This window comes from Amblyomma americanum, chromosome 7, assembly GCF_052857255.1.
Source record: "Amblyomma americanum isolate KBUSLIRL-KWMA chromosome 7, ASM5285725v1, whole genome shotgun sequence".
NCBI lineage: Eukaryota > Metazoa > Arthropoda > Arachnida > Ixodida > Ixodidae > Amblyomma > Amblyomma americanum.
Window position 1 is genome coordinate 51,358,769 of NC_135503.1, and position 26,368 is coordinate 51,385,136.

Here is a 26,368-nt window from a genome sequence, read left to right on the forward strand (position 1 = left end):
TTAGAATCCAAATCCTTGCGGCCCTGTTAAAGATGTCAAGGTAAACACCTTTATTATTTTCACCTCATACCATCTTTAACCAGCACATTTTTTCCCATCTTCCTCTCCAGGTAATTATAAATGCTAGTCCGGCTCCAAAATGGAGGTTGATTCATTCAGATTTTCTTCGTGAAGTGCTTATTACCATAGAACTGAAGAAGCGTACATGGTTATTAGTATACGCACGCATTTACCATGCCGGTCGCAATTTGACACCGACGAAACTAGAGGTCTGCAAATAACGGTGTTTTGAACCCTAGGACGCTCGTAAATTACGCTATAGTATACTACCCACTAATCCGTTCTATCCGTTCTAGCGCATTAGACAAATGTGCGAACGTATATACCTGCCCTCGACATAATGTGATCAGTACGTCGCGTATCTTGAAGAACTTTGATGGAATCCTATCTAAAACACCTTGACTACGGGTGTACTAACTTCGCTCTGGTATGACTGATGATGGGCAGTTTTTTCCAGGTATTAAACTCTTACTTTTTCCTCTCCGTGATTAGGCGAATGATACTACTATCACTTGCTAGCCATCATGGTTCTGTGATGCAGCTGCGTGTTTCTGAGTGCTCAATGCGAAGGTTTGTCTTTTAGCACCTGGATCTGCCAGCGCACGACTCTAATCAAGTTAATGCACACATTTAGGGCATAGAATCAACATGCGAGCTGTGAACGCAACGCAGTTGCAGTTTTACGCGTTGATTTTTTTGCCCCGGCCGGTCGCCTTGGAATAAGGCGACCGGGCTTTATTCCAGAGCTCCAAAAGCAACGGCCGGCCACCCTCTATTCGTGACGTTCGCTTCGTGATAGACGATTGGATTACGAAGAAGCCCTCCTCAGTCTTGACCGGAGACGTTTCCTTGCCTAACCGGACACACAGATGACGAAACGTGAAGTGGTTCATGCCCTCCCATAGGTCATGCACGTACCACTTTGACGATTGAAACGCAATCGCAATCTGATTGAGGTAGAGGAACAACCTTCGATTGCCATAAAGCGCTTTCGCTTTCGTCACGCGCACGCGAGCTAGTCGCCAAGAGCAGGAAGTTGGCTCCGAGGGCGCCTACTAATTCCCGGCGGCTATGATTGCACAATCTAAAAGGGCGCTTCGCTCTCTGCCGGGTCACGCACGCTCATCACCCCTTCCTTTTCTCTTCCCGTTCTGGTCGTCCCGCAGGTGAGCCAATGAGCGAAACAGAAGCACCAGCAGGGAGGAGCGGGCCGTCGTCGTGGTCGCACCAGTGAACAGGAGGAGGCCGATGGGCAACCCCGATGAGGCGTCGGCGTCGTCAGCTGGCAGCAGCCCCACGGCGGCGGCTGCGGCGCCGATCGACGCCGTGGGAGCCCTGCAGCCCCTGCGCCCCGACGTCTTCCACATCTCCGGCACCCGGCTCTCGTCCGAGCCGCTGGTCTCCGACGTGCCGCTTCCCTCGACACCACCGCCGTCTGCCGGGCCCCAGGGCACGGCCGCGAGACAGGCCTCGCTTGAGAGCGGATCGCTGGCCACCGAGAGTTCGTTCACGGACCGCACCAGCAGCGACTCCACCAGGTGAGGTCGCCAGTTAACCGTCAGAGGGTGTTCTTCTTCCGGAAAATAGTAAAGCATGCTGACAAGACAAACACCGAGCTGGAAAAACTAAAAGGGGAGCATCGGGCCCCTTAGCGTTTTCCTCCATAAAAACGCAGCCGCCGCGGTTCGAACCCGACCGTGGCGGCTGCGTTTTTATGGAGGAAAAACGCTAAGGCGCCCGTGTGTTGTGCGATGTCAATGCACGTTAAATAGCCCCAGGTGGTCGAAATTATTCCGGAACCCTCCACTACGGCACCTCTCTCTTCCTTTCTTCTTTCACTCCCTCCTTTATTCCTTCTCTTGCGGCGTGGTTCAGGTGTCCGCCGATATATGAGACAGATACTGCGCCATTTCCTTTCCCCCCAAAAACAATTATTATTATTATTCATCCTGTGTTTGCCTTGTCAATAAGCTCTACCACCCTCTGGACCGTGAGGCATCTAGCCCGCCTACAAGTTTGGGCTGATCATGAGATCGCGGAATCCCACCGTGGGCGTTGTGGTCGCATTGACGACGGTTGTTGAGTCTTGACCGACAACGTGCAGCACTCTTAGGCCTGTTGGCTGCAGGCGGACGCAATATTTTGAGGCCAAAGCGCTTACTTTACTTTCCCGGTAGTGCACAGCTCTGGCCAGCATTCACAGGAAGCAAGTTTTTTCCGATGATACTGCTTAGTTCTAAGAGTCTGCAGTTCGTAGCCAGACGTTTTTTTTTCCTAAGAACATAAGACCTAGACAGATCTAAGAGATAAAGATGGTCTGGTGAAGACAGAAATCAGGTACTTACGGTAGAACCCTTTGCCTATAAGGTCATATGGACCTCCTTCACCCCGCGACGTCACGAAGATGCGGTGGCGCTGATGTTAGCAGTGACTTTCGCATGGTAGGCAAAACAGGTTCCGCTTGCCCGTGCCTACCACAGCTGCCGCAGCTACCGGCGGCTGCTACAAGCCTGTGCATTGCAGAAGCAGCATGTATTGACCAGCTGCTTCTCTGCTGGATCCGCGTAGTAGCATAAAAAAAATATTGAATTAGCCTCGATAGGTTTCTCGCGCATAAATGCCGCATTCGGAAACTGGCTAACAGGCATTGGGCCACGGTAATTCGCATGAAAATCAAATGATTCCATTTGTCGCAAACTATTCCTGAGACGTTGAGGAGCGTAATAAATCTCTCGACTTTTTTCCCTACACGTGCAGTATTGTGTTAGTTATTTTTTCTGGGAGTCGATAGTCACTGCCACTCAATGCACTTAATAGCATGCAAGTTACTGCGTTCATTCACCTGAACTTCAGGATAGTAGGCTGATAATTGCTCAAGGAAAAAAAAGACATATGTAGCTGCACACGTACTTATCACCTTGAGCCGGAGTGCACGGGGCGCCGACAGTTCACTCGCCCCCAAGGAATGCGTTTTTTTTTTTGTTAATAGCACACCATGGTTAAATGGCGCGTTTTGTGACATTTAATAGTTACTTGAAACTGTTTCTTGACATGACGACGTAATTATTTCATTCGAGTAGAAAGAAGTCTGGTAAGTTGTGTCAATCTTGCGCGGTCGCGTTGGTGTGCTTAGAATAGCGTACCTTAAGTGTGCTAAACGCCATATGCTTTTTCATTGCATCATGCATGTGTCATGTTTCATGAAGTAATACATGATCAGAAGCTTGTTTGGAAAGAAGCAGCCGCAGGCGTGCTACTAACAGACACGTGGCGAGATTGAGAGAGGACGCGGCATGAAAAGTGTTTTCGTTATTCATGCATGCGATATGTAACTAAACTTGGTGCAAATATGAAATTCCTACGCCAGTTTCAGTCACTCCTTTTATTGATAGCTATACCTGGTGCAGTTCTGGGTATTTATAATTAACACCGTCGTCAAGTCCCCCCAAGCTAGGTCTCAAATAATTGAGTAGACAGTGCGCAGTTTTTTTATGCCAGCATGTGCATAAAGCCCTGTTCTGTATGATGACGCGATTAGTTCTTTTTCTATATGATCAGTACTTATGCATGCATAGTTACATGAAAACGTTTCTTACAAAAAATAACTAACACAATACGGCACGTGTAGGGAAAAAAATCGAGAGATTTATTACGCTCCTCAACGTCTCAGGAATAGTTTGCGACAAATGGAATCATTTGATTTTCATGCGAATTACGAAGGTGCACTGTGATCCAGTCGCAGAAAATGTGAGAGCTCAGAAGAGAGAGAGAGAGAGAATGAAAAGGAAACGCAGGGAGGTTAAAAGAAAACGAACCTTAAAGTATATTCCCTCGTTTATGGCATCTTCGCTTTCGCTTTGGTCAAAATGCGGCGCTGAAATCAAAGAAATTACCTCACAATTTTTGACGACCACACTTCTAAAAAGCGTAATTTATAAATTTGTACTCAATATTTTGCTATAATTTTTCGTCACGAAACTGGACTTCAGTGCTAGGAAAGAAAGTAATTCTAGAAATCAAAATTTTCACCAAATCGACCAGCTTAACAAGAGGACAATTCAGCCTGTCTGGTGCGTGGTCATGCGGCTAAAAACAGCGCTAAGCGAGACAGGAGATCGGGGACACGACGCTGTCCCCACTTTTCGCGCAGTGCGACATGCACGTACGTATGCCAGCAGACGATGAGCGCATGTCTGCTCCGACGAAACAACGCCAGCACTTCCCCTCACTACTGTCCCGAAATAAAATCATTCCGGCTAGTGCAGAGTGTCAAAACTTGTTTTATTCAATGCCTAGCGCATAAATAAACGGCAGGAACGCTTTCTACATGCTTACTACTAACCATATATACAATACACAGTGGCAAACTATTTCTCTTTATAGGCCGTACGTGGACAACGCGAGCTCGTGTACTTCGACAAATTACTAAGTTGGAGGCATCGACCATTGCTATGATTCGCAGAAACTGGAAACGCGCCTACAAGCCTTGAAAAACATCCGCGACGCCACTCCCCGACCTTTTGCCTACCATGAGCTCGCTAGCGACTGCAGCGCCACCTCGTTTGTTTACAAACATGCTGGAGGTCCATAGGTCGGCGCCAGACGTTTTTAAAGAAAAAATTATGATCGAAACACGCAGCAGTCATAAAGGGGCATGGTTCGGTGATAAAAGCTATTGCTAAATGTGAGCTTCTTTTGGGCCCACTTTCCCTACCTTATTCGTGCGTTAAGCTTAAGTAGTATCAATCTTGTCGAGCCAAGGGAAGCATTTGCCACACAGACGCAGCAACACATTAAACTGGAGAATCGAAGCTGTGGATTATTCAGTCGTCACGAGGACAGCAGACGCGGAAAAGGACTACGTGACGCAGAGGCCGGGGTCATTTTATACGCCATCATACACGAAGTGCTGCTATAACTAGAGCAATTCTCGACTGAGTCTTTACGAAGGACGTGAACACCCGGCTTTGACTGGGTTTAGTTATGCGCGTTCTTTGTATTGCGAGCTAAGACAATCTGCCGTCACGCGCGCTTCTGTGCTTGCTTCCCGATTCACTCCCTCTATCTCGTCCTTATCTTCAGTGCCGCCCTTGCCTTCTGCATTAAGTTGCCTCCGCTATCTCCTCCCCGTTACATCTCCTCCTCAGTCTTTGTCAACAGCGTTGATATTCAGCGTTGTAGCCACACTAACCAAACAGTCACGTTATCCGGCGCGCGGTTCGCCTTGACGGCCGCAGTTATCGCTACTACGACGAACCCGTTCGACGGCCCTAGCGTAAACAGCGTATATTGTACGCCTCAGTGGACACAAAGCAGACCGCGTTTCTTTTTCTTGGTGACCCTTGCACACGGGCATATCACTGGACAACAACCCGCAGCTACCGTTTACGCGTACAAGCCTCTCTGCAGGCCTTATCGGCGGGACTTCCCAAAACAAGGATGCGCATTTGTATAGCTTCGAGAGTTAGCGAGTCGCGACTTTGATGGCTTTTCTGTACGCCTCAGGCGTTAGTGTCTTTAAATTAGGAGATGATGCGGACGATGGTCTTGCACGTGGACACCCGCGAATGGTGTCTCAGTTCACCGGCGGGTGACCTTCTCTTCACGCGTGTTGTGCATTCCCCTGGTCCTCTGCGCAGCGTCCAAGAAGCGACCAGGCCTCGGGAGGAGGCGTCAGGCGGTGCAAGCGACGCTGCGCGGCCCGCAGCCACGACCGACGACGAAACCCGGCGCGCCGCCCACGGGCTCTGGTCGCACGATCTGTTCTCCGTGTTCGCCTCCTTCTTCAGCATCTTCGGGCTCTTCAGCGTCACCAGGTTTTCGCTCCTGGTGCATATTTATAAAGGTACGCTCTGGCATTTCGGTGAGCGCCGAATGTACGAGGTCTCACTTGCTCGAAACTCCCATGAAAAGAGAGGGTGCCGCTTGGTATTGTCTCTCATGTTTATAAAATAGTAAATATGTACAGCCATTATGTATTCTTGTGTCTGAATATTATTTATGTGCGCAAAAGTACCTTTTTTGTATTTAATGTTTTGCTTTTCAACGTGTCCTTAACAGCGTACAGTTATGTAGCCATTTCAGTCCCTGCCACACTGCCTCTTTGTGGGTGTCGTGAGGCTTGTCAAGGGGTCGCGAGGACTGCTTTTTTTTCCACCCCCAGTTTTTTTTTTTTTTGTAAAGAAAACTGAAATATTATTTATTTTATTTATTTATTTATTGATCTTACGTTATATTTTCGGCAATAACTGGTACCTTTAGATAAAAGGCGTTGCCATCGGCCTCAACACAGTGTGTCGTAGCCCGAAATACCATCGTTCTCTTGCTCCCCGATAGGAAGGAGTGTTGTCCAGATAGGGTTCTCTGCAATAGTTTGCGGAATGCGTATGTACCCTGGAACGAATTTATTGTAGCGAGCCTTGTTTTGTGACCCAGTCCACTGGTACCCATACCAGCCCACGGAGCATGCACTTTTCGTAGTACCATTAGCAAAACGGAGTGACCAGAAGTGTGCTGCATCCAAGCTTTCCGCCTGGAATGACATCTGAAGCTATACCATTACCGTCTTTGCATTCGCAGCATGCTTCGTGCTCCAGTTCTTCGTGCTGTCGGCCGTGTTCGGCGTGCCCTTCTTGTATCTGCAAATGTCCCTGGGCCAGTACCTGGGCAGCGGAATCCTCGACATGTGGTACATATCGCCAGCCTTCAAAGGTGCGCCCGCGTCCCTGCTTTCTGTAGCGTAAGCTACGAACCAGTCGCTGTCGGTCTCATAGTTATTCAGGCAGACACTTGGCAGGCCTTCTTCTCTAACAGAGAGGGGAAAGTGAGTCAGTCAGCGACACATGTACGTGCCTCTGGTGTCAACTGAGAAACCCAATAGTAGAACAGCCAATAGATACAGCATCTAACCACGTGCCCTAACTTCTTCAGTACTTTAAATTAATTTAAAATTACTAGAGCACCATCATGTCGCTCGTGTGCTGCTCACCACTTTCTTATTCTCAACTATAGAAGGTTTTGTTTGGAAAAACCGCTTTGGGCTTGTTGTGCCACCTCTTCTTAAAATATTATGTTCCTTGAAATCACTTATCCAAATGCCCGTTCTCTGATTATGGTACACAGATCGACTTCCTATACCACTGTGAAATCACCAGGAACTGTTTGCAACTCGGACTTTGTCGACCTTTGTTACCGTACAACTTTTCTCTCATCTTAACAGTCAGTAGTTGTTCTCATAATCCTTACTAGTTGTCATAATTGATTGGTTTGGTTTCACGAGGTTTAGCGTCCGAAAACGACTCAGGCTATGAGGGACGCCGCAGTGGAGGGCTATGGAATACCTTCGACCACCTGGGGTTCTTTAACGTGCACTCACATGGGCCTCTAGCTTTAAAAAAATGATTTTGAGGGAAGGAAATGGCGCGGTAACTGTCTCGCATCTTGGTGAACACCCGACCCGCGCCGTAAGGGAAGGGATAAAGGAGGGAGTGAAAGAAGAAAGGAAGAAAGAGGTGTCGTAGTGGAAGGCTCCAGAATCATTTAGACTACCTGGGGTTCTTTAACGTGCACTGGCATTGCACAGCACACGGGCGCCTTTGCGTTTCGCCTCCATCGAAACGCGGCCGCCGCGGCGGGGTTCGACCCCGTGTACTCCGGCTCAGTAGCCGAGCGCCCTAACCACTGAGCCACAGCAGCAGGTCGGCCGGGATCGAACCCGCGTCTTTCGGGTGAGCAGCCAAGCACCACAACTGAGACCCCGTAGGAAGGGGCTCTTTACACTCCTGTGTGAAAATAACGTATATTTCTCTCTCCCCTTAGGGGTAGGCGTGGCGCTGGTGATGGTGTACCTGGTGTGCGGCGTGTACCTGGCCGTGCCGGTGTCGTGGCTTTTCTTCTACTTCCGCGACTCCTTCATCAAAGCCCGGGACGCCTACCGGTGGTCCATCTGCCAGGCCCGGTTCGCCTCCGGAGGTAACTAAACGCGCTCCGATGCGCTGTGGAGTGGTGCAATGTGCAGGCTTAAGGGCTTCATGAAGCACAGCATATCTGCCTTTAACTGAAATCGTGCTTTGAAGAGAGCTTAGAATACACGAAAATTTAATTGTCTTTTAGCCTCTAAGTGGCGCTTCCCATTCTGAACTGCAGTGTCCCAGCTTTTATCTGCTCTCTGCCTAATTTTGACCGCAGAGTCCGAATTTTTATCCTTTCTCTGCCCGTTTATATTAAGTTGTTTTAATGTACACTGAGCCGCCCTACGTTTAGAAGAACAGGAAGTATAGATGAAATACAAACTATACTCTCTCTTGAAATCGCAGCTGACACTGATTTGTTGTTTATTCACGCAATATCATACATATACATCCATGGGCCGCTTAAGTCCGTATGGATACTTGTATGCAGCCCAGTCAGCCAGCCAACGCACAGAGCGTATGACATGTTAGACTTGGACATCAAGCCTGCCCTCTTAACAATAACCAACTGATCTATGCAAAGCAGCAGTGAGATGCAATATTTTACTCACACTTAATGTTGGCTGAAAACAGATAAACGAAGAAGAGAGAGGGGGGTAAAAGCTGACAGATGCTAGGAAATCACTCTTCCAGATATGTCATTGTGGTACAAAGAAGTTTACTATTCGTCCATTATATTTCTATCATGCAAACGCTTAACAAGATGCAACCTGAAAACCATAATGATTTCTACGTTAAGCTGACTTCTACTTCAACTAACGAGCTATGCTACGGTAGTACAGAAGGACTACGGTACGCTTGCTAAGAATATGCTTTCGTCTACTGCAGGGTGCTACAAGAACAATGCTTCGTCTCCAGAGTTCTTGGGCTGGACGACGGCCTCCTATTTTCAGTAGGTGTTCTCCAGAGTGTTCACATTATCAGCATGACAGCCTTTCTTGGTTTATGGGGTTTAACGTCCCAAAGCGACTCAGGCTATGAGGGACGCCGTAGTGAAGGACTCCGGAAATTTCGACCACCTGGGGTTCTTTAACGTGCACTGACATCGCACAGTACACGGGCCTGTATAATATCGCCTCCATCGAAATTCGACCGCCGCGGCCGGGATCGAACCCGAGTCTTTAGGGCCAGCAGCCGAACGCCATAACCACTCAGCCACCGCGGCGGCTCCCCGTTCTTGGAAGACAAATGGCATTTCGTTTCTATTAACGATTAAAAGAAAACCGAAACTTAGGTAGCACAGATATACGATGATCCTTCTGGCCTGAATGGGCGTTATTAACTGCTCACTTACTCGTCCGTCGCGCAGCGGCCGCGTCTTGGACCGGAGGGTCTCGTCACAAGTGAGTGGCCTCGGCGACCTCAAGTTCGAGCTGGCCTTCAACCTGGGCATCATCTGGCTGCTCGTGTTCATCGCCCTCAGCCGAGGTCTCAAGTCATTTGGAAAGGTGAGCATATCAAAGTTTGCGGGGATACGGTGGCCGCAGCATGTTAATTGGAGAGACATGGAAGTGGCCTTTGCCCTGCAGTGGGCGTAATCAGACTGATGATGATGATGCTGATGCCTTAATCAAGACCATTAACACTACCATGACGTGTCTACTTCCAGTAGGATGTTTCTCTACGTATTGTACAAGTGTTACTAGTCTTACTGCGTCTCACCACTTAACCTCCTATTATGCGCGTATATGTAACGAAGCTCAAAAACTTGGACGAATACTGCAGTCACGTTGGAAGGGAACTGCCATGCCCCTTGTTTGTTGAACATTTATGTGACGTCAAGCGTTACGACTCGAGTGAATTCACTGCCGAGATGCAATAAAACGGACCGGAGAGAGCTAGCCTGTAGTTGCAACAGGAGTCATTCGGGTGTGGTAGTGCTACCCTTGCCCACATCATCCTGCGTGGTCCTAACTTTGGGCACCAGGAAGCGCGAAGCTGTTAAGCGTTTTAATTCAGACCACTGTGCCTTAACGGAGGTGCGTCATTCGCTTTTTTTTTCGCCACCTGTTCCTGTTCATCGTATGGCTTTTAGATGTGGTGAAAACATTAGTGCGTCATCGATCGCTTTGCTCGACAGTTTGCTTCTAAATGAACTAACCGGACAACACGAAGACTGGGCGGGGACGGAATTGTCGCGCCCGAAGCGCAGTGTTCGCGTTCGTTCCTTTACATGACGCTTTTGCTCTGTGACCCAAATTATCATCTCTTCGCCTGTCCTTGTGCCTCCTCGTCAGCGCACCCTCATTTTCACTCGTCCTTCGGCATGCGTTCCAGATCCTGGCCATCCTGGGCATCCTGTCCATGTGCCTGCTTGTGTTCATCACTATCCGCATGACGGAGCAGTGGGGCGGCGGAATATCCGTCCTCTTCAAGGCCGACTGGAGGGGCGTCCTCTCCGACACCAACGTGAGTGCCGTCCGCACGTTTCCGCCTCTCTCGCCGCGGGGTGTAAGCGGGAAAAACTAGGCTACGAGGCCTGCCCTTGCACATGTGCCACGGGTGTACTGACTGCAAAAGAAAGGTGATTTTTCATCTGAGATGTCTAGCATTGGTAACACGACGGTGTCGGTTTCGCAGGCTGTGTTGCAGGCTGTGTTGCAGGCTGTGTTGCAGGGTATACGGCGGGTTATCTGTCAGGCTATCTCGCAAGCCACCTCGCAGGCTGTATTTCGGGCTGCCTTGTAGGTTGTCGTGCAAGCTGCCTTGTAGTCTGTCGCGCAAGCTGCCTTGTAGGCTGTCGCGCAAGCTGCCTTGTAGGCTGTCGCGCAAGCTGCCTTGTAGGCTGTCGCGCAAGCTGCCTTGTAGGCTGTCGCGCAAGCTGCCTTGTAGTCTGTCGCGCAAGCTGCCTTGTAGTCTGTCGCGCAAGCTGCCTTGTGGCCTGTCGCGCAAGCTGCCTTGTAGTCTGTCGCGCAAGCTGCCTTGTAGGCTGTCGTACAGGCTCTCATGCAAGCTGCCTTGCAGGTTGTCGCTTAGGAGGCTGAATTGCAGCAGCACGTTCGTCCCGACTACGCCGCGGTGTTACATAAGCCCTGAAAAAGGAGTGCAGCCAGGCAATGTCGCTAGAACTCTTGCCTCATTTGATGCCACCTTCGCGTTTATTGAGAAAAAAAAAATACCACTGGCGTGGCAGGCGGCGCACAGTGGCGGGCGCGACGACAGGAACGTGCGCGTCTAGCTGTGCGTCGCAGTCAAAATCAAAACGGTTGCTCACGATTGCGCTAGCAGGAAGCAAGCAGTGCTAGGCGAACAGCTTGCCCGCTTGCGAACGTACAACCCAGCTCGCCCCGGCGGAAGGACAAACGAGTGCTCGTGCGCGGGCGGAAGAATGGAAAGAGAAAGGAAGAAAGAAAGGGCAACTACCGGCCGCCCAGAAAGTATGCAGCCTTGAATCCGCCGCGAATCACAATGGCCGCTGGCGCCGCACAGCCGTGTTCCCGCTCAATCGTGAGCAACTGTTGCGCTGAGCCGCGCCGCGTTGCGCCAAATTGGCCGTTTCGCCCCCTATAGCCCCGCGCGCTTTCTCTGAGCGGCGGCGCAGATAGGTTTCCCGGATTGCGGATACACGCGCGCACGGTTGAATGCGGACGGAATGGAATTGCAAGCGGGCGTACGCGCCTACTGTTGCAGTGCGTTGCATTGCAACGCGCGTGGCTGTAGATCTGCCCGTCGAAACGAGGATTAGTGGGTGCCGGCACAGTGTTCTGCTTCTGCCGTTGCTACTGTGCCGCCATTGAGCGACGTATCGAAACCGACAATGGAAGCATTAGAAGGGTAATAGGGTTGTTCGTTACAAAGGGAGCTTCGCTCTAGCGTGCGGAAAATTGTGCTCAGGATCTGTGTTAATAGCCAAAAGGCGGCGATTACTTCTCCTTTGACACTTGCATGCGCACGTATTTTGACCTCAGACTTTTGTGAGTCCGGACTTGCATGGTTTTGCGGTTTATGTGCCGGTAGCGTTTGTGAGGGCATCTGCGTAGTTCTTATCCTCGAATGTTATGAACGGCTACGCAATAAAAGTAAATAAAAAAAAGCGCAGCAGAACTGCCACATCGGTGAGCTCGGCAAAACTGCATTAAGGCTCCCCTTTGATTATACGTGCTTTAACTAATTTACAAATTTAATTTCCTGGAAACTGGTTTTAAGTTTGAAACAAGGCATCGTCCCACGGTGAACATATCTGTCACATTCGTCATGCTAGCTCCCGTGGTCCCGTTTGTGGAGTAATTATTTTTTCATAATGTCTATGGGTGCGATGTTTTTAAAAGGTTTGCGAACGTATCGCTAAGAGTAACTCAATCTGCGGGTGTAAGATTTTTGCTTTGGAAAGAGTGTCAAGGCACGACACTAAATTAGAAAACTTCAAAAAATATTAGCAAATTGTTACCATGAAAGCTTAATTTTTTTTTTCCTTTTTTGTGTGTTTCAGTCATGGGTGGTCGCTGCACGTGAAGTGTTCATAACCTGGGGGCTGTTTGGTGCCCTGGCTTTACACGTGAACAGTCGCAACAAGTTTTCGAGCAACATTACAAGGTAAACACACACATCCTTTATTTATTTCTGTCCTTCCAAATTTAAGTGTCGTGTGCACGACATATCACGTGCGAGGTAGGCTTAATTTTTTCTTCATTTGTCCCAGTGAAACAAAAGAGAAAACATTGGCCGCGACGGCAAACGTGATCTTTACCTCTTTTTACGATATTTATCAATAGTTTCTAATCTCTAATAGCGCAGGAATGAGTACTTGATAGACTTTCACCGCTTTTATAGTATCTATTGCAACGATTGGCCAAAAAATTACATTTGCTTTCTTTTATCCGGCCTTCAACGCGAGTTCAAAACCGCAATTGAGCCATAGTAAAATTTTACCAGCTGCTTCACAGCTTGTTATAAGGCAACAGAGATAAAAAAATCCCCGAGACACCTAATGAGTTGACAGTGCGATAGCATTGGCAGCTGTTGATGCCGTTACCGAAAGTGACGTGACTTCCCTCCAGCCAACGGGAACACTCAGGTCTGGTGACGTCACTTTCATCCAGCCAGTGGGAACGCTTCGGTCTGGTGACGTCACTTCTCCCTAGCCAATGGTCGAACTTTACGACCGACGACGTATTTCGGCCCCATGGGGCTTCTAATGAAAAAAAAAATTCCTTCTGTCGTGCCGCCTTTTATCGCACTACACCAATGAACATACCGTGCCAACTAGCGGCTTCTATTCTCGTTAGTTGAGCAGCCTCTTCTCGAGTAGTTAGTCAAGACACAGATGTATCTTGCCCTGATAATGGTACCCAGATAGTGCAAACCAAATGAATGATAAACGGTTCTGCATCGGCATCAGTTGTGAGAGGAACTGACAGTTATCAAAAATATGCTTCGTGACCACCGTAATGTCGTGGCGTCTCTCTCCTTCTCCCCTCCCATCCCTCTCACTCTCATTTTGTCTCTGCCTACAGGAACATGATCTGCGTGACAGTGCTGGTCTGCACTGTGCTCGTGCTGGTCGCAATGCTGTTCAGCAGCGTAGCCCACCTCTTGCACACGCATGGAATGATTCTAGTCAGCTCGTCGTTCGGTGAGTAGACGTTTCATTTTCGCTGTTTGAATGGCTGTTCGAGTGTGCTTTTTTTCTCGTGGTCTGAAAAGGCCTGAGCAGTTCGACCAGCCGCACTAGCCTTATTCGATGAACTAAGAGCATCCTGCCAGGTTAATTTTCGTGTAGTAGTCACATATTCGAATCGGTGGGGTGTCATAGAGCAATCCCGACAAAAATTGCGGGAGAGATCGGCGCACCAGACTACGAGGACCGGTTGGCATGGCCAACGCTAGACTTACCGTGGCTCTTGGTCAGTTGTTGTCAAGCTCATGTGACCGTGTCACATGAAGATGAAAGTAGTATAGTAGATATGGACAACTAAGCCAGAGGGCACCTGGTGGTGAACAAATACTAGCTAGGTCCCAGCCACTGCGACCGCCCGCTTCAAAGGATACAGCCGGCATCATCATCATCATCATCTTTGTTGAAGCTTCTACCTTTTTTTTAAGTGAGGGCAGCCTTTTACACAAGTGAGGGCAGCCAAATGGAACCTTCTTGTTAACATTTCCGCCCATTCTTTTCTCCTCTCCTCTCCACTCCGTTCTATCGCTTCCCTGGTGCATTTGTTGTATCGTCTGTACCCCTCCTCTCCATCTTTAAGAAAAACAGAAAATAAATACACGACCCTTGTGTTGAGATTATGCATGACAGAGAATGCAAAGCATGTATTGACTGAGCAGTACCTTCCCCACTGTGACATATTTCCTGTAGCCACCTCACCGCGAAAAGTGGAGCTTATACTGCACATTCTTCATAACTATAGTAGTTCGGGATGGCTACGAGTGCATCCCTTTGTACTACTCCCCCCCATTGTTTCGCAACTTGAAAGACGGCTTCGCCACACATAACCAGTTGTTGCAGAGAAGCCAGCTTCTAGAAATGCCCGTCTTGTGTCGTTTTTGTACTCTTTTGATTAATAATACTTCGTTCTAATCCCCTAAGCAATGCTATTTGAAGGGAGGCAGCTTGTGCCTGCGAAGTTGATAAGCACATAATTAAATATATATGAAAAGTATTAACGTTGCGAACACTTCTCGCACGACACCTGTCATTTGGTAACAACGTGACATCACACCATTCCAGAGTTGTGACAAAAGGTTGGAATCATGTTTTGTGAAAAAAAAAAAGGGCACAGAGGATGCGAAGTTCTAATATGGCAGCCTTGGCTTAAGAGGACAACAGCACGGCGCCTGCAGTTGGCAACTATACAATACGCATTTTTTTTTTAGTTTGTCGTCCCCGGGCGAAAGTCAGTCTCAGGGGGACCAGGTTCTTTGTCGAGGAAACGTTACTAGTCGTATGTTGTTTTAGAATTGAGTTTTTGGCGCGAAGTAGCGGGCGAAGTTTATCGCAGCCTGCTTGGTCGACAACTGCCTCTTCAGTAATGCTAAGTTGCTTATCTTTTCTAGCCGTGCTAGCTGCGCTGGGAGCAACGCTTCGTCCACGAGCATTGCATTTTCTGAGAGGGACATACTACGTTTGTTTTAGTTAAGTTGCTGAACTCGTTCGAATTTAGAATCATTGGCTATGCACCGAAACGGTATGCGTTATAATGTTCCCTTTGGAGGGCGCCTCCTGAAATGGGGCCATACTAAACTCTGTTGGTACTGGCGAACTCGAATAAGGAAGAATTTCAATCCTCCAGGAAATATTGCCGCAGTTATCCCGATATAAGACAAGGTATTAGGACACTTTGTGTGTCTGGCAGAAGCGATAAATAATCACGTAAAACTTCTGTGCACTATTGGCCACACAAATGATTGTGGTACAGCTAGCGCCAATATGAAAGGGGACAAGTTATCCGCATTCAGTCAGTGAGTGCTCCGTAAGTACGAGCGAAGAGCTCACTAATTCATTTGTTCTAAATAGTTTTCCTCAGGGCAGGTAATGCCCATGAGACATTTTCAACTTCAGTGTAATTGCATAAGTAACTACAGAATTCGTTCTCATGCGCAAATTGACTTTTTCCCTTTCATACCCGAGCTAACTGTATAGTCGAGGACAAAAGTTTCCAGGACACATGAGCCGCAAACGAAGGCGTTAGCTCTCTCATTAGGGGCCGTATCGAAACCACACTCGCGGTGGGGAAAATCACCCACGTTCTATAATCTCTGGTAGAGAAATGAAGTGATCGCCGAAAAAAATCGTGCCTATGTTCCTAAATCGCGTTCTGAGCGTCCTGAAGGCTTTTTCCCACTTGATAATACATACTTCTGCCTCCGATAGCGGTTTGTTGTACAAGTAGCAGGCATGACGTAGATGTGGTGTAGTGGATATTCCGACCGCGTCCCGACTCGTTTAAGCTCTGCTCCCGACGTCTTATTAGGCAAACCGACGTGCAAGAAATCTGGATATGCGGGTTGGGCTGCATGCAGTCCCTAACAGTGCCCTTCTTTTATTTCTCCACCCCAACAACGGCTGTGCAGAGGAGGAGACGACGGTGCGGTTCCTGCAGTCGGTGAACGGTTCGTGGCCGCCGATGGCCCAGTCGGTGCCCGTGAACCTGCTGGCCGGCGTGCTGCTGCAGGGCCCGCGCAAACACAACCTGCTCAGCGGCTACCAGGTGGCGCGCTTCGCCGTCGAGGTGTTCCCCGCCGCTCTGTCCGCCGAGGGGGGCCGGAGCATCTCGCCCTTTTGGCCCATCTGCTTCTTCGTGATGCTCGCCGCGCTCGGGCTGGGACAGCAGGTGCGTCGGCATGCACCGAACTTCTTTCCCCACTGCATAGCTTTAGACCCCGTGCCAGGGCGGGTAGCTGCTCTAAGTATCCACTCAGCTGGCAGAACGCACGTGCAAGTATTTGAGCAGCTCTTATTTTGTCCTTTTACCTTTTGTCCAGGCAGTTTAAAAAATCTTGGTGTCTCACTGACGGTGACACAGCGAGGTCGCTGCTGTACAGCTGTTTGAAGCCGTTTTCTAGGGTGCAATAGGGGTCTCCCCTATGTTTTCTTTTCAGCTTCTTAGTAACGTATACAATGTATGAGGCAGAGTACCAAACACAAGCTAGCGAGGTTATTGGGATCTTGTGGGCTGAGAACATTGCGTAATTAGGTTCTAAAAGCTACAGGAGATGACTGTTTTTCTGGTGTACTTTTGTGGTAGCACTGCAGTGGTTTTAATAGATTTATATTTCAAGTTTCTAGTTCTTTTTCAAATGTTCTCAGAGTTCAGCAAAATCAACTGCAAGTGAAACTTAATTTCTATAATTTCTGCACCCACAATGCCACCCTGAGATTAAGTAAGGATCCCCCACAATTAGCTGCAGATTCTCCCACCTCCAAGGCAAAAAATTTTGAAAATTAAATGGAGTGGGTAACCGAACCTTAGAATTGACCAAACCTTAGAATAAGATCCCTAGGAGGGCAAACAATTCCGCGCGCGCGTGTGTGTTCAATTCCATATATATATATATATATATATATATATATATATATATATATATATATATATATATATATATATACACATATATATACATATATAGTAAGGCCCCTAATATGGTTCCGAGATTTTGCAAAAAAAATCGATAATTCCAGCCTTTCTCGGACAATTGTGCGTTAGCAGTCATAGTTACTTTTTTATGTAATTGTTGTGGCGGACTTCAGTAGAAATGACAGAATGAACATGTGATTAATTTAATCATGTAAACTATCTTGAAGTCTAGAACCCGGTAACGAAGTTTTTTTGATGTCTTTACATGTTGCTCTCCCATCCACTTGAGGAAGCGAGCGCCCAACCGGCAATATAATCGTATTCCAAAAAATAATACGTTTTTTTCTTGAATCATCTACTTCCAAACGCACCCCGCGTTACATTTCGAACGAAACTATGAAAACGGAGAAAAACTTTTCGAGGTACCTAAAGCGGGCTCACCCACTGTGCTCAAAAGCCGCAAAAAAAAGCCAACCTCTCGACGAGCTGGGCCGTCGAGGAGCGGGCACGTAGTACGTACACCTCGCTAGGTGGGAGGATTGAGCTCCGAGCACCATCTACAGATCATTCAGATGCTGTAAGAACATTGAGTCACGGAGCAGTTTTCTTCGATTTTAAAGAACACATTCAAGGCCTTTCCAGTGATAATTGGTTATATATTTATTTTGTTTTATTATTTCCTAAGAATATTGCACATTCTTTGTTCTCAGTTCGCGGAATTGAAAAATTTTCACTGCTGAAAATCTGGGGCCTTAACCATTACATAATCATTATCATCAACCTGACTACACCCACTGCAGGGCAAAGGCCTCCCATGTCTCTCCAATTGACCCTGTCCTTTACAACAATAGTATACAAAATTTTTGCTATGTGACGTGGCAGTGCCAAAATGTGGTTTCATTTCTCATTGTTTGCAGATATGCATCTGGAACTGCATCGTGGATGCCGTGGTGTATATACGACCAAAGTTTTTCACAAAATGGAAGACAATAGTCACCTTCATCACCTGTGCAATAGGGTTTCTCCTCGGGCTTTTCTTTGCCACTGATGTAAGTACCATTGTGTATTATACACAAACGGTATCATTCACAGACATCAGCTGCCATAAATACTATTTTGGTGAACAGACCACTGTGCAGCTAAACTAATGCTGCTCATCTCCACAGGCAACCCTGCATCTCATGCTCTTTCTGGACGTGTGGCTGGGATCACTTTGGTGGATTGTTGCACTGTACTTCATCATGCTCATAGTCGTGCTATTTATACAAGGTAAGTTGTTCTGCTTTCTAATCATGCTGATGACACAAAACAATTTAAATACTGGAGTTACAATCAGTAACAATTTTTTAATCCAGGTAAACCATTTGGAACTGACAAGCTAGTCAAGATGATTGTGCAGAAGGAAAGGTCCAAGTCTCTTTACCTGCCACTGCTGACTTTCCACTGGAATGTCCTGCTGCCTATCGCATTTTTGGCAAGTATTCAATTCAGTTCAATTTATTTAGCATTTTTCACACAAAAAATACAAAAATGCGAGGGCAAGCAACAAAAAGCTGTCAAATAGTAGTTTGAAGAAGGTTGCTGCCCCTTTTCTGGCAGGTTGGGGTAGCAGTAAAATATAGATATTAAACTTTAAAAAATCTGATGGACAAATCTACAGATAATTGACACCTCATTGTACAAGGTATTGAAGTATGCACTTCAGTATTTTGTTTTAGAATTAGCTTAGAAGTTTAGGTTTCACATAGGTTTTAAACCTTTTGATTTTGCATTCCATAACTGTTGCAGTTCAGTAAAACATATGCTCACAGATTCCAGCAGACTCTTCAATAAGTTCTCTAGTAGCTGCCATTTCTTACCAAACGTGCTCTTCTGCTCAAGTACACAAAGGTATATTTGCTGTAAAATATGAATGTCGCCAAATTTCTGTGATATTAGTCCCAATATTTAGCACAGAGTGACTCAGCAGTAGGCTCAGTCTAAGGATGCAGTATGAATGCTTGGCTGTCTACATTAGAAATCGGCATGGTGATATTTCTGCACTGCCAATGTACTTTCTTGAAGTGTGGTTGCTAAGCCTGAAGATGGGTAAATGCAGTATTAACATCACAGTTCACTGCAAGTAAAGAGAACTGATTGACCGAGCTTCATAGTCATTCCACTGTTAACAACTAGCAACAAGCTTGTTTTACAGTCAGTGGCGGCTCAAGTTAACAAACAGGGCAGCTGTCAGCATTGTTTGCAACTGTCAGTGCACAAATTGTGAACGATTTTTGCAGTTCCTTCGCTTGGACTTGCGTGTTACCAACTGAAACATTGCTTTTGTAGAATGCAAATGCATTCTTTGTTTCTGGATGCACTTATGTCTCGAACCAATTTATCTTTTTACCTACTTCCACAATAGGTTTCTGGGCTTGACTTTACCACTACTTCATTAAAGTAGTCTCGTTCACTACCAATCTCCACCATGTTCCTTTATGCTTCCAAATCAGTGGCAGTTTAGCAGCAGCTTTAAACAATACAGTGGTCGCAGGACTGTGAGGTGAAGAGTTTGTTTTTGAATGCCCTTGCCAGCCCACACACTTGAACATGGAATTTTCTGTTTCACTTATCTAACTGGTAACAACGCATAAAAAGTTCAGTACATATCTTCATGATAAAGAGCCATAATTAACACTTTAGAGTTCCTTATGTATATGCAGGTTTGAATTGGAAACTTTTTTTTTTTTGCTGTGCACTGTGATCCAGCATGCATTTTCTTCTGGTCAAAAGGAAGAGCTAAGTTAGGCTAATATCCTTAGACACGAACATAAGGAAATTGTAATTTTGTGCCAGTGTAGCAAACTTTGTTCATGTGTGCCTTTCTACTTTCAGATGCTGTCGATCGCCTTTATGCGGTCGGGTCACCTGGCCATGTTCTCGCCTGAGTCGCTGTCACTCTTCTACCACTACTGGTCTCCTTGGGTTGGCTCCTTCTGTGTGCTGCTGCAGACTCTGCCCCTGCTAGGTGTTGCCATAGTGGCTGTAGTTGAAGGCCTCAAGATAGTCGTCTTCAGCAGAAACCAGGTCCAGATGCATGAGGTGGGCTTGCCTGAAAGGGCCGGTGCACTATCATTTTGGATTCATGCAAAAATGGGTTGGCTTGGGGTAATCTCTTTTACCTTTGGCCAGGTGTGCAGCAGTAAATGTGTAACAGTTGGTATAGCTGGTTTTGTGCCTCAGCGGATATACACATAACACATAGCAAGCTCTAAACGTGTTACATATTGCCTTACTGCTTCAAGTTTGTGTTGTGCTGTCATGAAAAGATGGTGGAGCTCAAATTTTCCACCATATATAAAAAGGCGATGTTCAGTTAAGCAAAAAAGCAATTTTCCGTTAGTCATGTACACTATATGTGAAGTGGTGATGGCACTGAAAATTGTGAGAGACTTGCTTCTCATGCTATATTGTGCTGAGGAGTACGGAAGTCGACCGAGCATTTGCTGATTAGATGCAGCACCAATATAGATTGAGCTTTGAAGTGACCAGTGTGAAAGGAATCACTTTTATGCCACATGGCAAGTCAGGTAAAACAAAAAAAGGCATCACCAGAAAAGCACTTGTCCCAGGTGTGATGGAGGGAAGCAGATCGAGGCTTCTCTCCTGCCCCCAGTTTGTTTTGTTGTGTCAAGAATTCCATCTTCCCTACTTCTATTTCTACTATTGTCCTGTGTTTGTTAAAGCATACTTCACCAACTGTCTTTGGTTAGATTAAGTATTTTGTTTCTTTTGTCTTGCTATATACACAGCAGGCTGGAACGTGTAATATTTTTTTTGGGTTACCACCCTCTTTTATGTCTAGCACCAGACAGAGCAGAAAAACCGATGACTTAGTTGTGAAAATAAAAAAGACTAACAGTGATACTCTCTGCTTTCACAATAATGGATAGGAGGTTCAAAAATTTTCCTCACTTCTAATGCAGAGGATTGAGTCTTGGTGCTGTCCTACATTCATCACAACAATGCCAGCAACAGATGCAACACCTGCTGCACCGGAGGCTTCGCAAGGCGTCTCTAATGTGGCATTTGAGGAAGATGTGCCACCGAAATACTCACCGCCACCATCCTACTCAACTGCCACGGCACGAATGATCCTTAAGGAGCTGCACAAGTGCCAACAACAGCAGACACCAACAAGTAGTGGGCGCAGCTCGCAACTGAATCGTGACCGTGCCGACAAGATGCGGCTCAGTTTCTCAGACCTTCACTTCAGCTTGGCGTCTCGAAGCCCACCCCAGGAAAACTCTTCAGATGCATGAAATGAGGAGAAAGATTTCCAAGTTCTGGAGCGAACATGTTTAACGGGCGTCTCGAGCGAAAGGTGCTCGAAAAATACCCGCTCTGCACCTTGGCTCCTGCCGTGATTGCCAAATCCTCTGTGGTGAGGTGTTGTGTGACCCATCCTTGACTATGCGCAGGCAAACTTTCGAGACTCACTAAGCAGGGCACACATCAGAGACAGGGTGGTGCAACGTGAGTTACGTGACAATGCGGCAGCAACACTGTGTTCAGTCCTGCACAGAGTAACGAAGCTGCTGTGGTCCAATTCATTGATCTCTTTAGGCAAGCAAATGCTTGAAGGCACTGCACTCGCATACCAGAAAAGAAAGAAAAAAAGCTACTCTACGCAGGCTGCACATTTTAGATGGTTTTCCTGCTTTCACTGGAGAAGAGTAAAATGCGCATCACTAAAGCGCACAAGTTCAGGGTACTGCTTTTGTGCAAGCATCACAAAAAGAGCAGTGTGCAACATTTTCTGCTCGACATTTCGGGGTTCATCTAGAGTCTGAAGCAGTATCGGTAGTACTGTTAATGCTTTTTTTACACATGGCCAAACATAATTCTAACAGCTGCACTTGACCTGTGAAGGTGCAGTAGTTCATTTTCTGTGGACGCTGCTCTTAAGACCACTGCAACTCAGTCGGCACCTACAAAAGTTGATGAGTGTGCAAGAATGTTTCATTAATCTCCAGCATGCAAACCACTGGAGGCTTTCTTGGCCTCTTTATTAGTAGAATGCAGGCAAGCACAGCCACTAAAAAACTGTACACGAATGAGGCTGTCGTTAAAACCACCAAATGAATATGCACAAGAGGCTCTTTCTTTCTTGTACACAAGATTTTCCATAGATGGCACTGAATCATGCAAGGCAGTATGTGGGGCAATGTGTACACAAGGCAGAGTTCATGAAAATCTAAAGACAAACGTGGTAGCCCAGTCATGTAAAAAAAAAAGAAGAAAGGCATTGCTATTGTGTGACCAACTTACTGGAAAATGCACTGTGAAATGTGACATAGGACTGTGCCACAGAGTGTGTGGGAAAGTGCAAATATAACCAGACTAAAACAACACCAAAACTGTTTCAACATTGCCAGTTGCATGATATGAGAAAGTAATAAACAAAACAGCTATGACTATCAGTTCCCATGGACAGTAATTTTCTACAATGCTGTTTCGTGTGGCTGTTTAAGTTTTTCACTTCTACAAGCAAGACCATGACTTAGCTATTAACATAAAACTTGTAAGCACACATCAGGGCCCAGATTTATAAGTCTCATGCAAAATCAATGACTGTTGGGAGAGTGTCGCTATCATTACCCGCAAGGGTGCGAACCCCAAGACATGCTTAACCACAAAACATGTTTAATGTCCTCCTGAAAACATGGCAAGAGACCCAAATTCTGCTTTGTGCTGCGTTCTGCACGTGCTGAATGCTGTTCACTGTTAGTGTCATTTTAAGTGCACACAGGCTCTCCTTAGAAGGGCTGCTACTGCACTATGTTTACCATTTCATTCACGAGATTTCTATGTGTGTGTATGTGTACCTGAATGTGCCGCATATACCGTATACAACAGTTGCACTCCTTGCACATAGCAGAAAATGTGATATCTGAAGTTGTGCATGCAGTCTTAGCACCAAATGTGACCAGACAAGGGGCCGACTGTGCTTGGGGACCATTTGTACTTTGCAAGTTCCTGCCTAAAGCTTAGAGGGAAAGCCTTTGTGTAGCACCGTAAGCTTCTCTAGTGTGCTGAATACCATGCAGATAAAAAGCAGCTTCTGTGAATAGAACAAGCGTTATTAGCTTAAGTGTGAAATGCATTCACTACAGCAATGTTGGAAAGGTGTTTCATGTAATGTGCTCCTTTTAGGGCTTTATCTTTGCATACAGAAAGCTCACCTACAGCTTACAAATTTTCTTATTCTATTTACCCATCAGCAGAAAAGAGGTACGGATTGCCAAAACTTTCGAAGCAGTCAGTTCCCCAACTAGAAGCCATCTTGCGACAACCCTGCCACCGCATGAAGTGTGTTAAAGCCTAAACATGGCACAAGTTTCTGAATATGCAAAAACCTTGCCCCAAGACCCTTTACCCTGCACACTGCATTACCGTGAAATGAGTACAAAACAGAAGTGCTACACTTGGCTTTTTTACTGCCATATACTGCTCCGCCTTCAATCCATGCACCAATTTTTACCTGCGCAGTTCAGGCTTGTTCCAAACAGACCTTTCTTGCACATGTTCTATGCATAGACAATGTTAGGAGTCACCCAAAATATGTCAACATGACCTTGTAGTGCTTTCACTATACAACTAGGTGCACTGTTATCACAATTGCTTGTTTGCAATGTCTCCTCAGGGCAGAGTACATTGAACAAATTTTTTTTGCAAAGAATGGCGACAAGACAGAGTGACTTGTGTTTATAGGATATAGCTTGAATTTATTTAAATACATTTTGATTTTGTGCTGCCTAATTTCTGGCAATGCAGTCCTTCCTTGCGTTGGTCCTGAATAGTACAGGGCACCTAGAAATAACCTCCTGAAGTTTACTTCCCTACTGCATGCACTGTATGAGACTTGGAGGAATGCATTATATATATAGCGGAGACAAAAAAAACATACCAGAGGATTAAGACAAGATGTGAAACTGAAAGTGTTCAACAAGTGCTCCGAACGTGTGCACCGAGCATCACATGTAACTGATACACCAAAGCACCAATCCATCTCTTTCCAGGCACTTCAAAGTAAGCTTCCAGTCTAGCAAGTTTATCTCGGCCAAATTTCAACATCTGTGCACATTGGTATTTACCTAGGCAAATTGCTAGTCCTGAGACTGGTATACCTGAAATGGCAATTTAAGTTTTGTTCCCTAGCTCAGATTATTGTGGCTCTCAAAAAGCAAAGGAATGATCACCACACTGACTTTTGTTGAACACTCGTGATTTAGGTCCAGTCTTCACATGTTTATAACTCCAAGTCTCATACTCCCCAAATACTATAGGATGGTCAAACTAGGGGGATCGTTCATAGAAGTCCTGTACAAAGCATTGAACGTGTAGCATGTTGAAAATTTTTATGTATACTGGTGCTGTGTAATAGGCAAGAAATGCTTGAGGTTCTTCTCATTTGTGTGTGTTTGTGTGTGTAAATATGTGTACATATTGAATGACAAATGATATACGATCAAGCAGTCAAAAGAAAAAGTGCGAAACGCACAGAAACTGCACTTCATCTGGTATTTGTACTGACAAAGCTTTCACTGCAAAAAAAAATGTTACATGTAAGTATATAAAAAAAGTGCAGTGTTGCTACATGTCAGCAGTGCTGACTTTTGCGATGCATAGTACATATCTCCATTCATTTTGGATTCTGTAAAGATTGCAGCACAGTGAATTTAGCAGTTTAATTCTGTGCACTGGTTTGTTGGTTGTGAAGCAGAAAATAGAGCTGAATTCTCCAAAGTGTAAATACTGGCATGCAACTTTGAGAGATTTAACGTGAAAAAGAACAATCATTGCAATGTACCAAGTGTGAAATAAATAAAATGCATTGAAAAATTGCAATTCTGTGCCTCATAAATCAAACACAATACTGGCTAGTCCTTCTGGCTGATGTTGCGCACCCCCACCACCCCCCACCCCCCAACCCAAGATGGCTGCGCCGGTCTGCTGTCGGGCAGCAGCCAACAAACTTTTCCTTGCTTGCCCTACTTGAATTGTTTTTCTCATTACACCTGATGGGCCATCTTTTGAGAGAAATTGACCTATTGTTTCTCTTCTTTTTTTAATGCTAAAAGCAGCGTTTGTGTACTTCATTCATTCATATATCCTTGTCAATAAAGATACATGAATGAATGAATCAATCAATCAATTTGTTTTTTTATGCTGGGGGGCAGATCTTGTGTTTCAGGTAGCTATGAGGCCTTAGCACATCCTAGTGCTCAGTTTTCGCACCGCTGTCAGCAAAGCATGGCAGCGTTCTCACCTTGTGCGTTGTACAATGAGGACTCCCGAGATTTTAGCTAAAATGAAGATGATTTTAGTGAGGAAAGTAACCATGTGCCCCATCAGATGATGGGGACATCGTTTGGACTGAGACGAGCGGTGGCAATGATAAAAAGACTGCGCTGGAGATGGCAGCTATGGTGATAAGTAAGGAGAATCCAAGACTGCACCCAAGAGAACGCTTTCAGCGGTAGAGCACCCCACCCAAATATTGTTGAAAGACTTGGACATGTAAAGAAAGACCGAAAATACACATCCCGTAAGTAGTTCTTGCTCAGTCACTGTTTTTTTATGCAGTGCCCAAAACTGGTGAGATAGTTTCGGACCAAAACGGTTGCAAAGTGGGTAACAGTTTCGGACTGCAAAAAAAGGTTAACGTATACTGTTTTGTTTTGCCCTCACAGTGAAACATCTCGGTTTGGAAAAAGTGCCCATAAGCACGAGCCTCTGGTTAAAAACATAGACGTAGACATAATCGGATTTGGGAATCTGACCAACCAAATGAGAACATATAACAGTAAAGACAAACGTTTATCATTGTTCCAAATTCATTAACAGTCAGCAATGTTGAAAACTACAGCAATTGCAGAATAAATGCAGCTAGTTGTACACTGACCATCTGCCTGAACTCTCGACACACCCTGCCGTCCCCCCGTCCCCCACGCATGCACTCACGCACACACACACATGCACAAAGACCACAATAAATCCCCTTCAGGCACATATTATTCCATGGGTGAAAAATGTTAAAAGAATTAGATTTTATAGAGAAGTATGCCAAGATTGCAGACCAAAAATTCCTATACTCCAAGACGCATAATTAAGCACTTTTTGTTGAAGTCTCATATCTCCACAGTACGAATTAATACAGGTTTCGTGGCCTCAGTTGTACTGCCTTTCCTTCATACTTGTTGGAATAATTCATTATCTAAACATATCAATGCATTTTAGGCAATTTAAGGCACTCATCCTTGCAAAAGAAGC

At 46.1% G+C, this 26,368-nt stretch overlaps 1 protein-coding gene across 2 annotated transcripts in view; it reads left to right on the plus strand.

Moving 5' to 3' along the window:
• The window catches only part of bdg (sodium-dependent transporter bedraggled), a 173,181-nt gene extending 148,239 nt beyond the window's left edge, over window positions 1–24,942 (plus strand). The window contains exons 3-17 of one of the 2 annotated variants that reach the window (XM_077632189.1): window positions 1,227–1,598; window positions 5,700–5,905; window positions 6,640–6,771; window positions 7,879–8,031; window positions 8,859–8,922; window positions 9,340–9,478; window positions 10,308–10,439; window positions 12,460–12,563; window positions 13,484–13,602; window positions 16,050–16,309; window positions 17,971–18,102; window positions 18,220–18,322; window positions 18,409–18,527; window positions 19,928–20,134; window positions 21,019–24,942. In XM_077632189.1, coding sequence (XP_077488315.1) covers window positions 1,309–1,598; window positions 5,700–5,905; window positions 6,640–6,771; window positions 7,879–8,031; window positions 8,859–8,922; window positions 9,340–9,478; window positions 10,308–10,439; window positions 12,460–12,563; window positions 13,484–13,602; window positions 16,050–16,309; window positions 17,971–18,102; window positions 18,220–18,322; window positions 18,409–18,527; window positions 19,928–20,134; window positions 21,019–21,354 — 2,496 coding nt within the window. In that variant the 5' untranslated portion in view covers window positions 1,227–1,308 and the 3' untranslated portion in view covers window positions 21,355–24,942. The remainder of the gene's footprint in view (window positions 1–1,226; window positions 1,599–5,699; window positions 5,906–6,639; window positions 6,772–7,878; window positions 8,032–8,858; window positions 8,923–9,339; window positions 9,479–10,307; window positions 10,440–12,459; window positions 12,564–13,483; window positions 13,603–16,049; window positions 16,310–17,970; window positions 18,103–18,219; window positions 18,323–18,408; window positions 18,528–19,927; window positions 20,135–21,018) is intronic. The other variant, XM_077632190.1, reaches the window with a different exon arrangement.
• The last annotated feature ends 1,426 nt before the right edge of the window (window positions 24,943–26,368 follow it).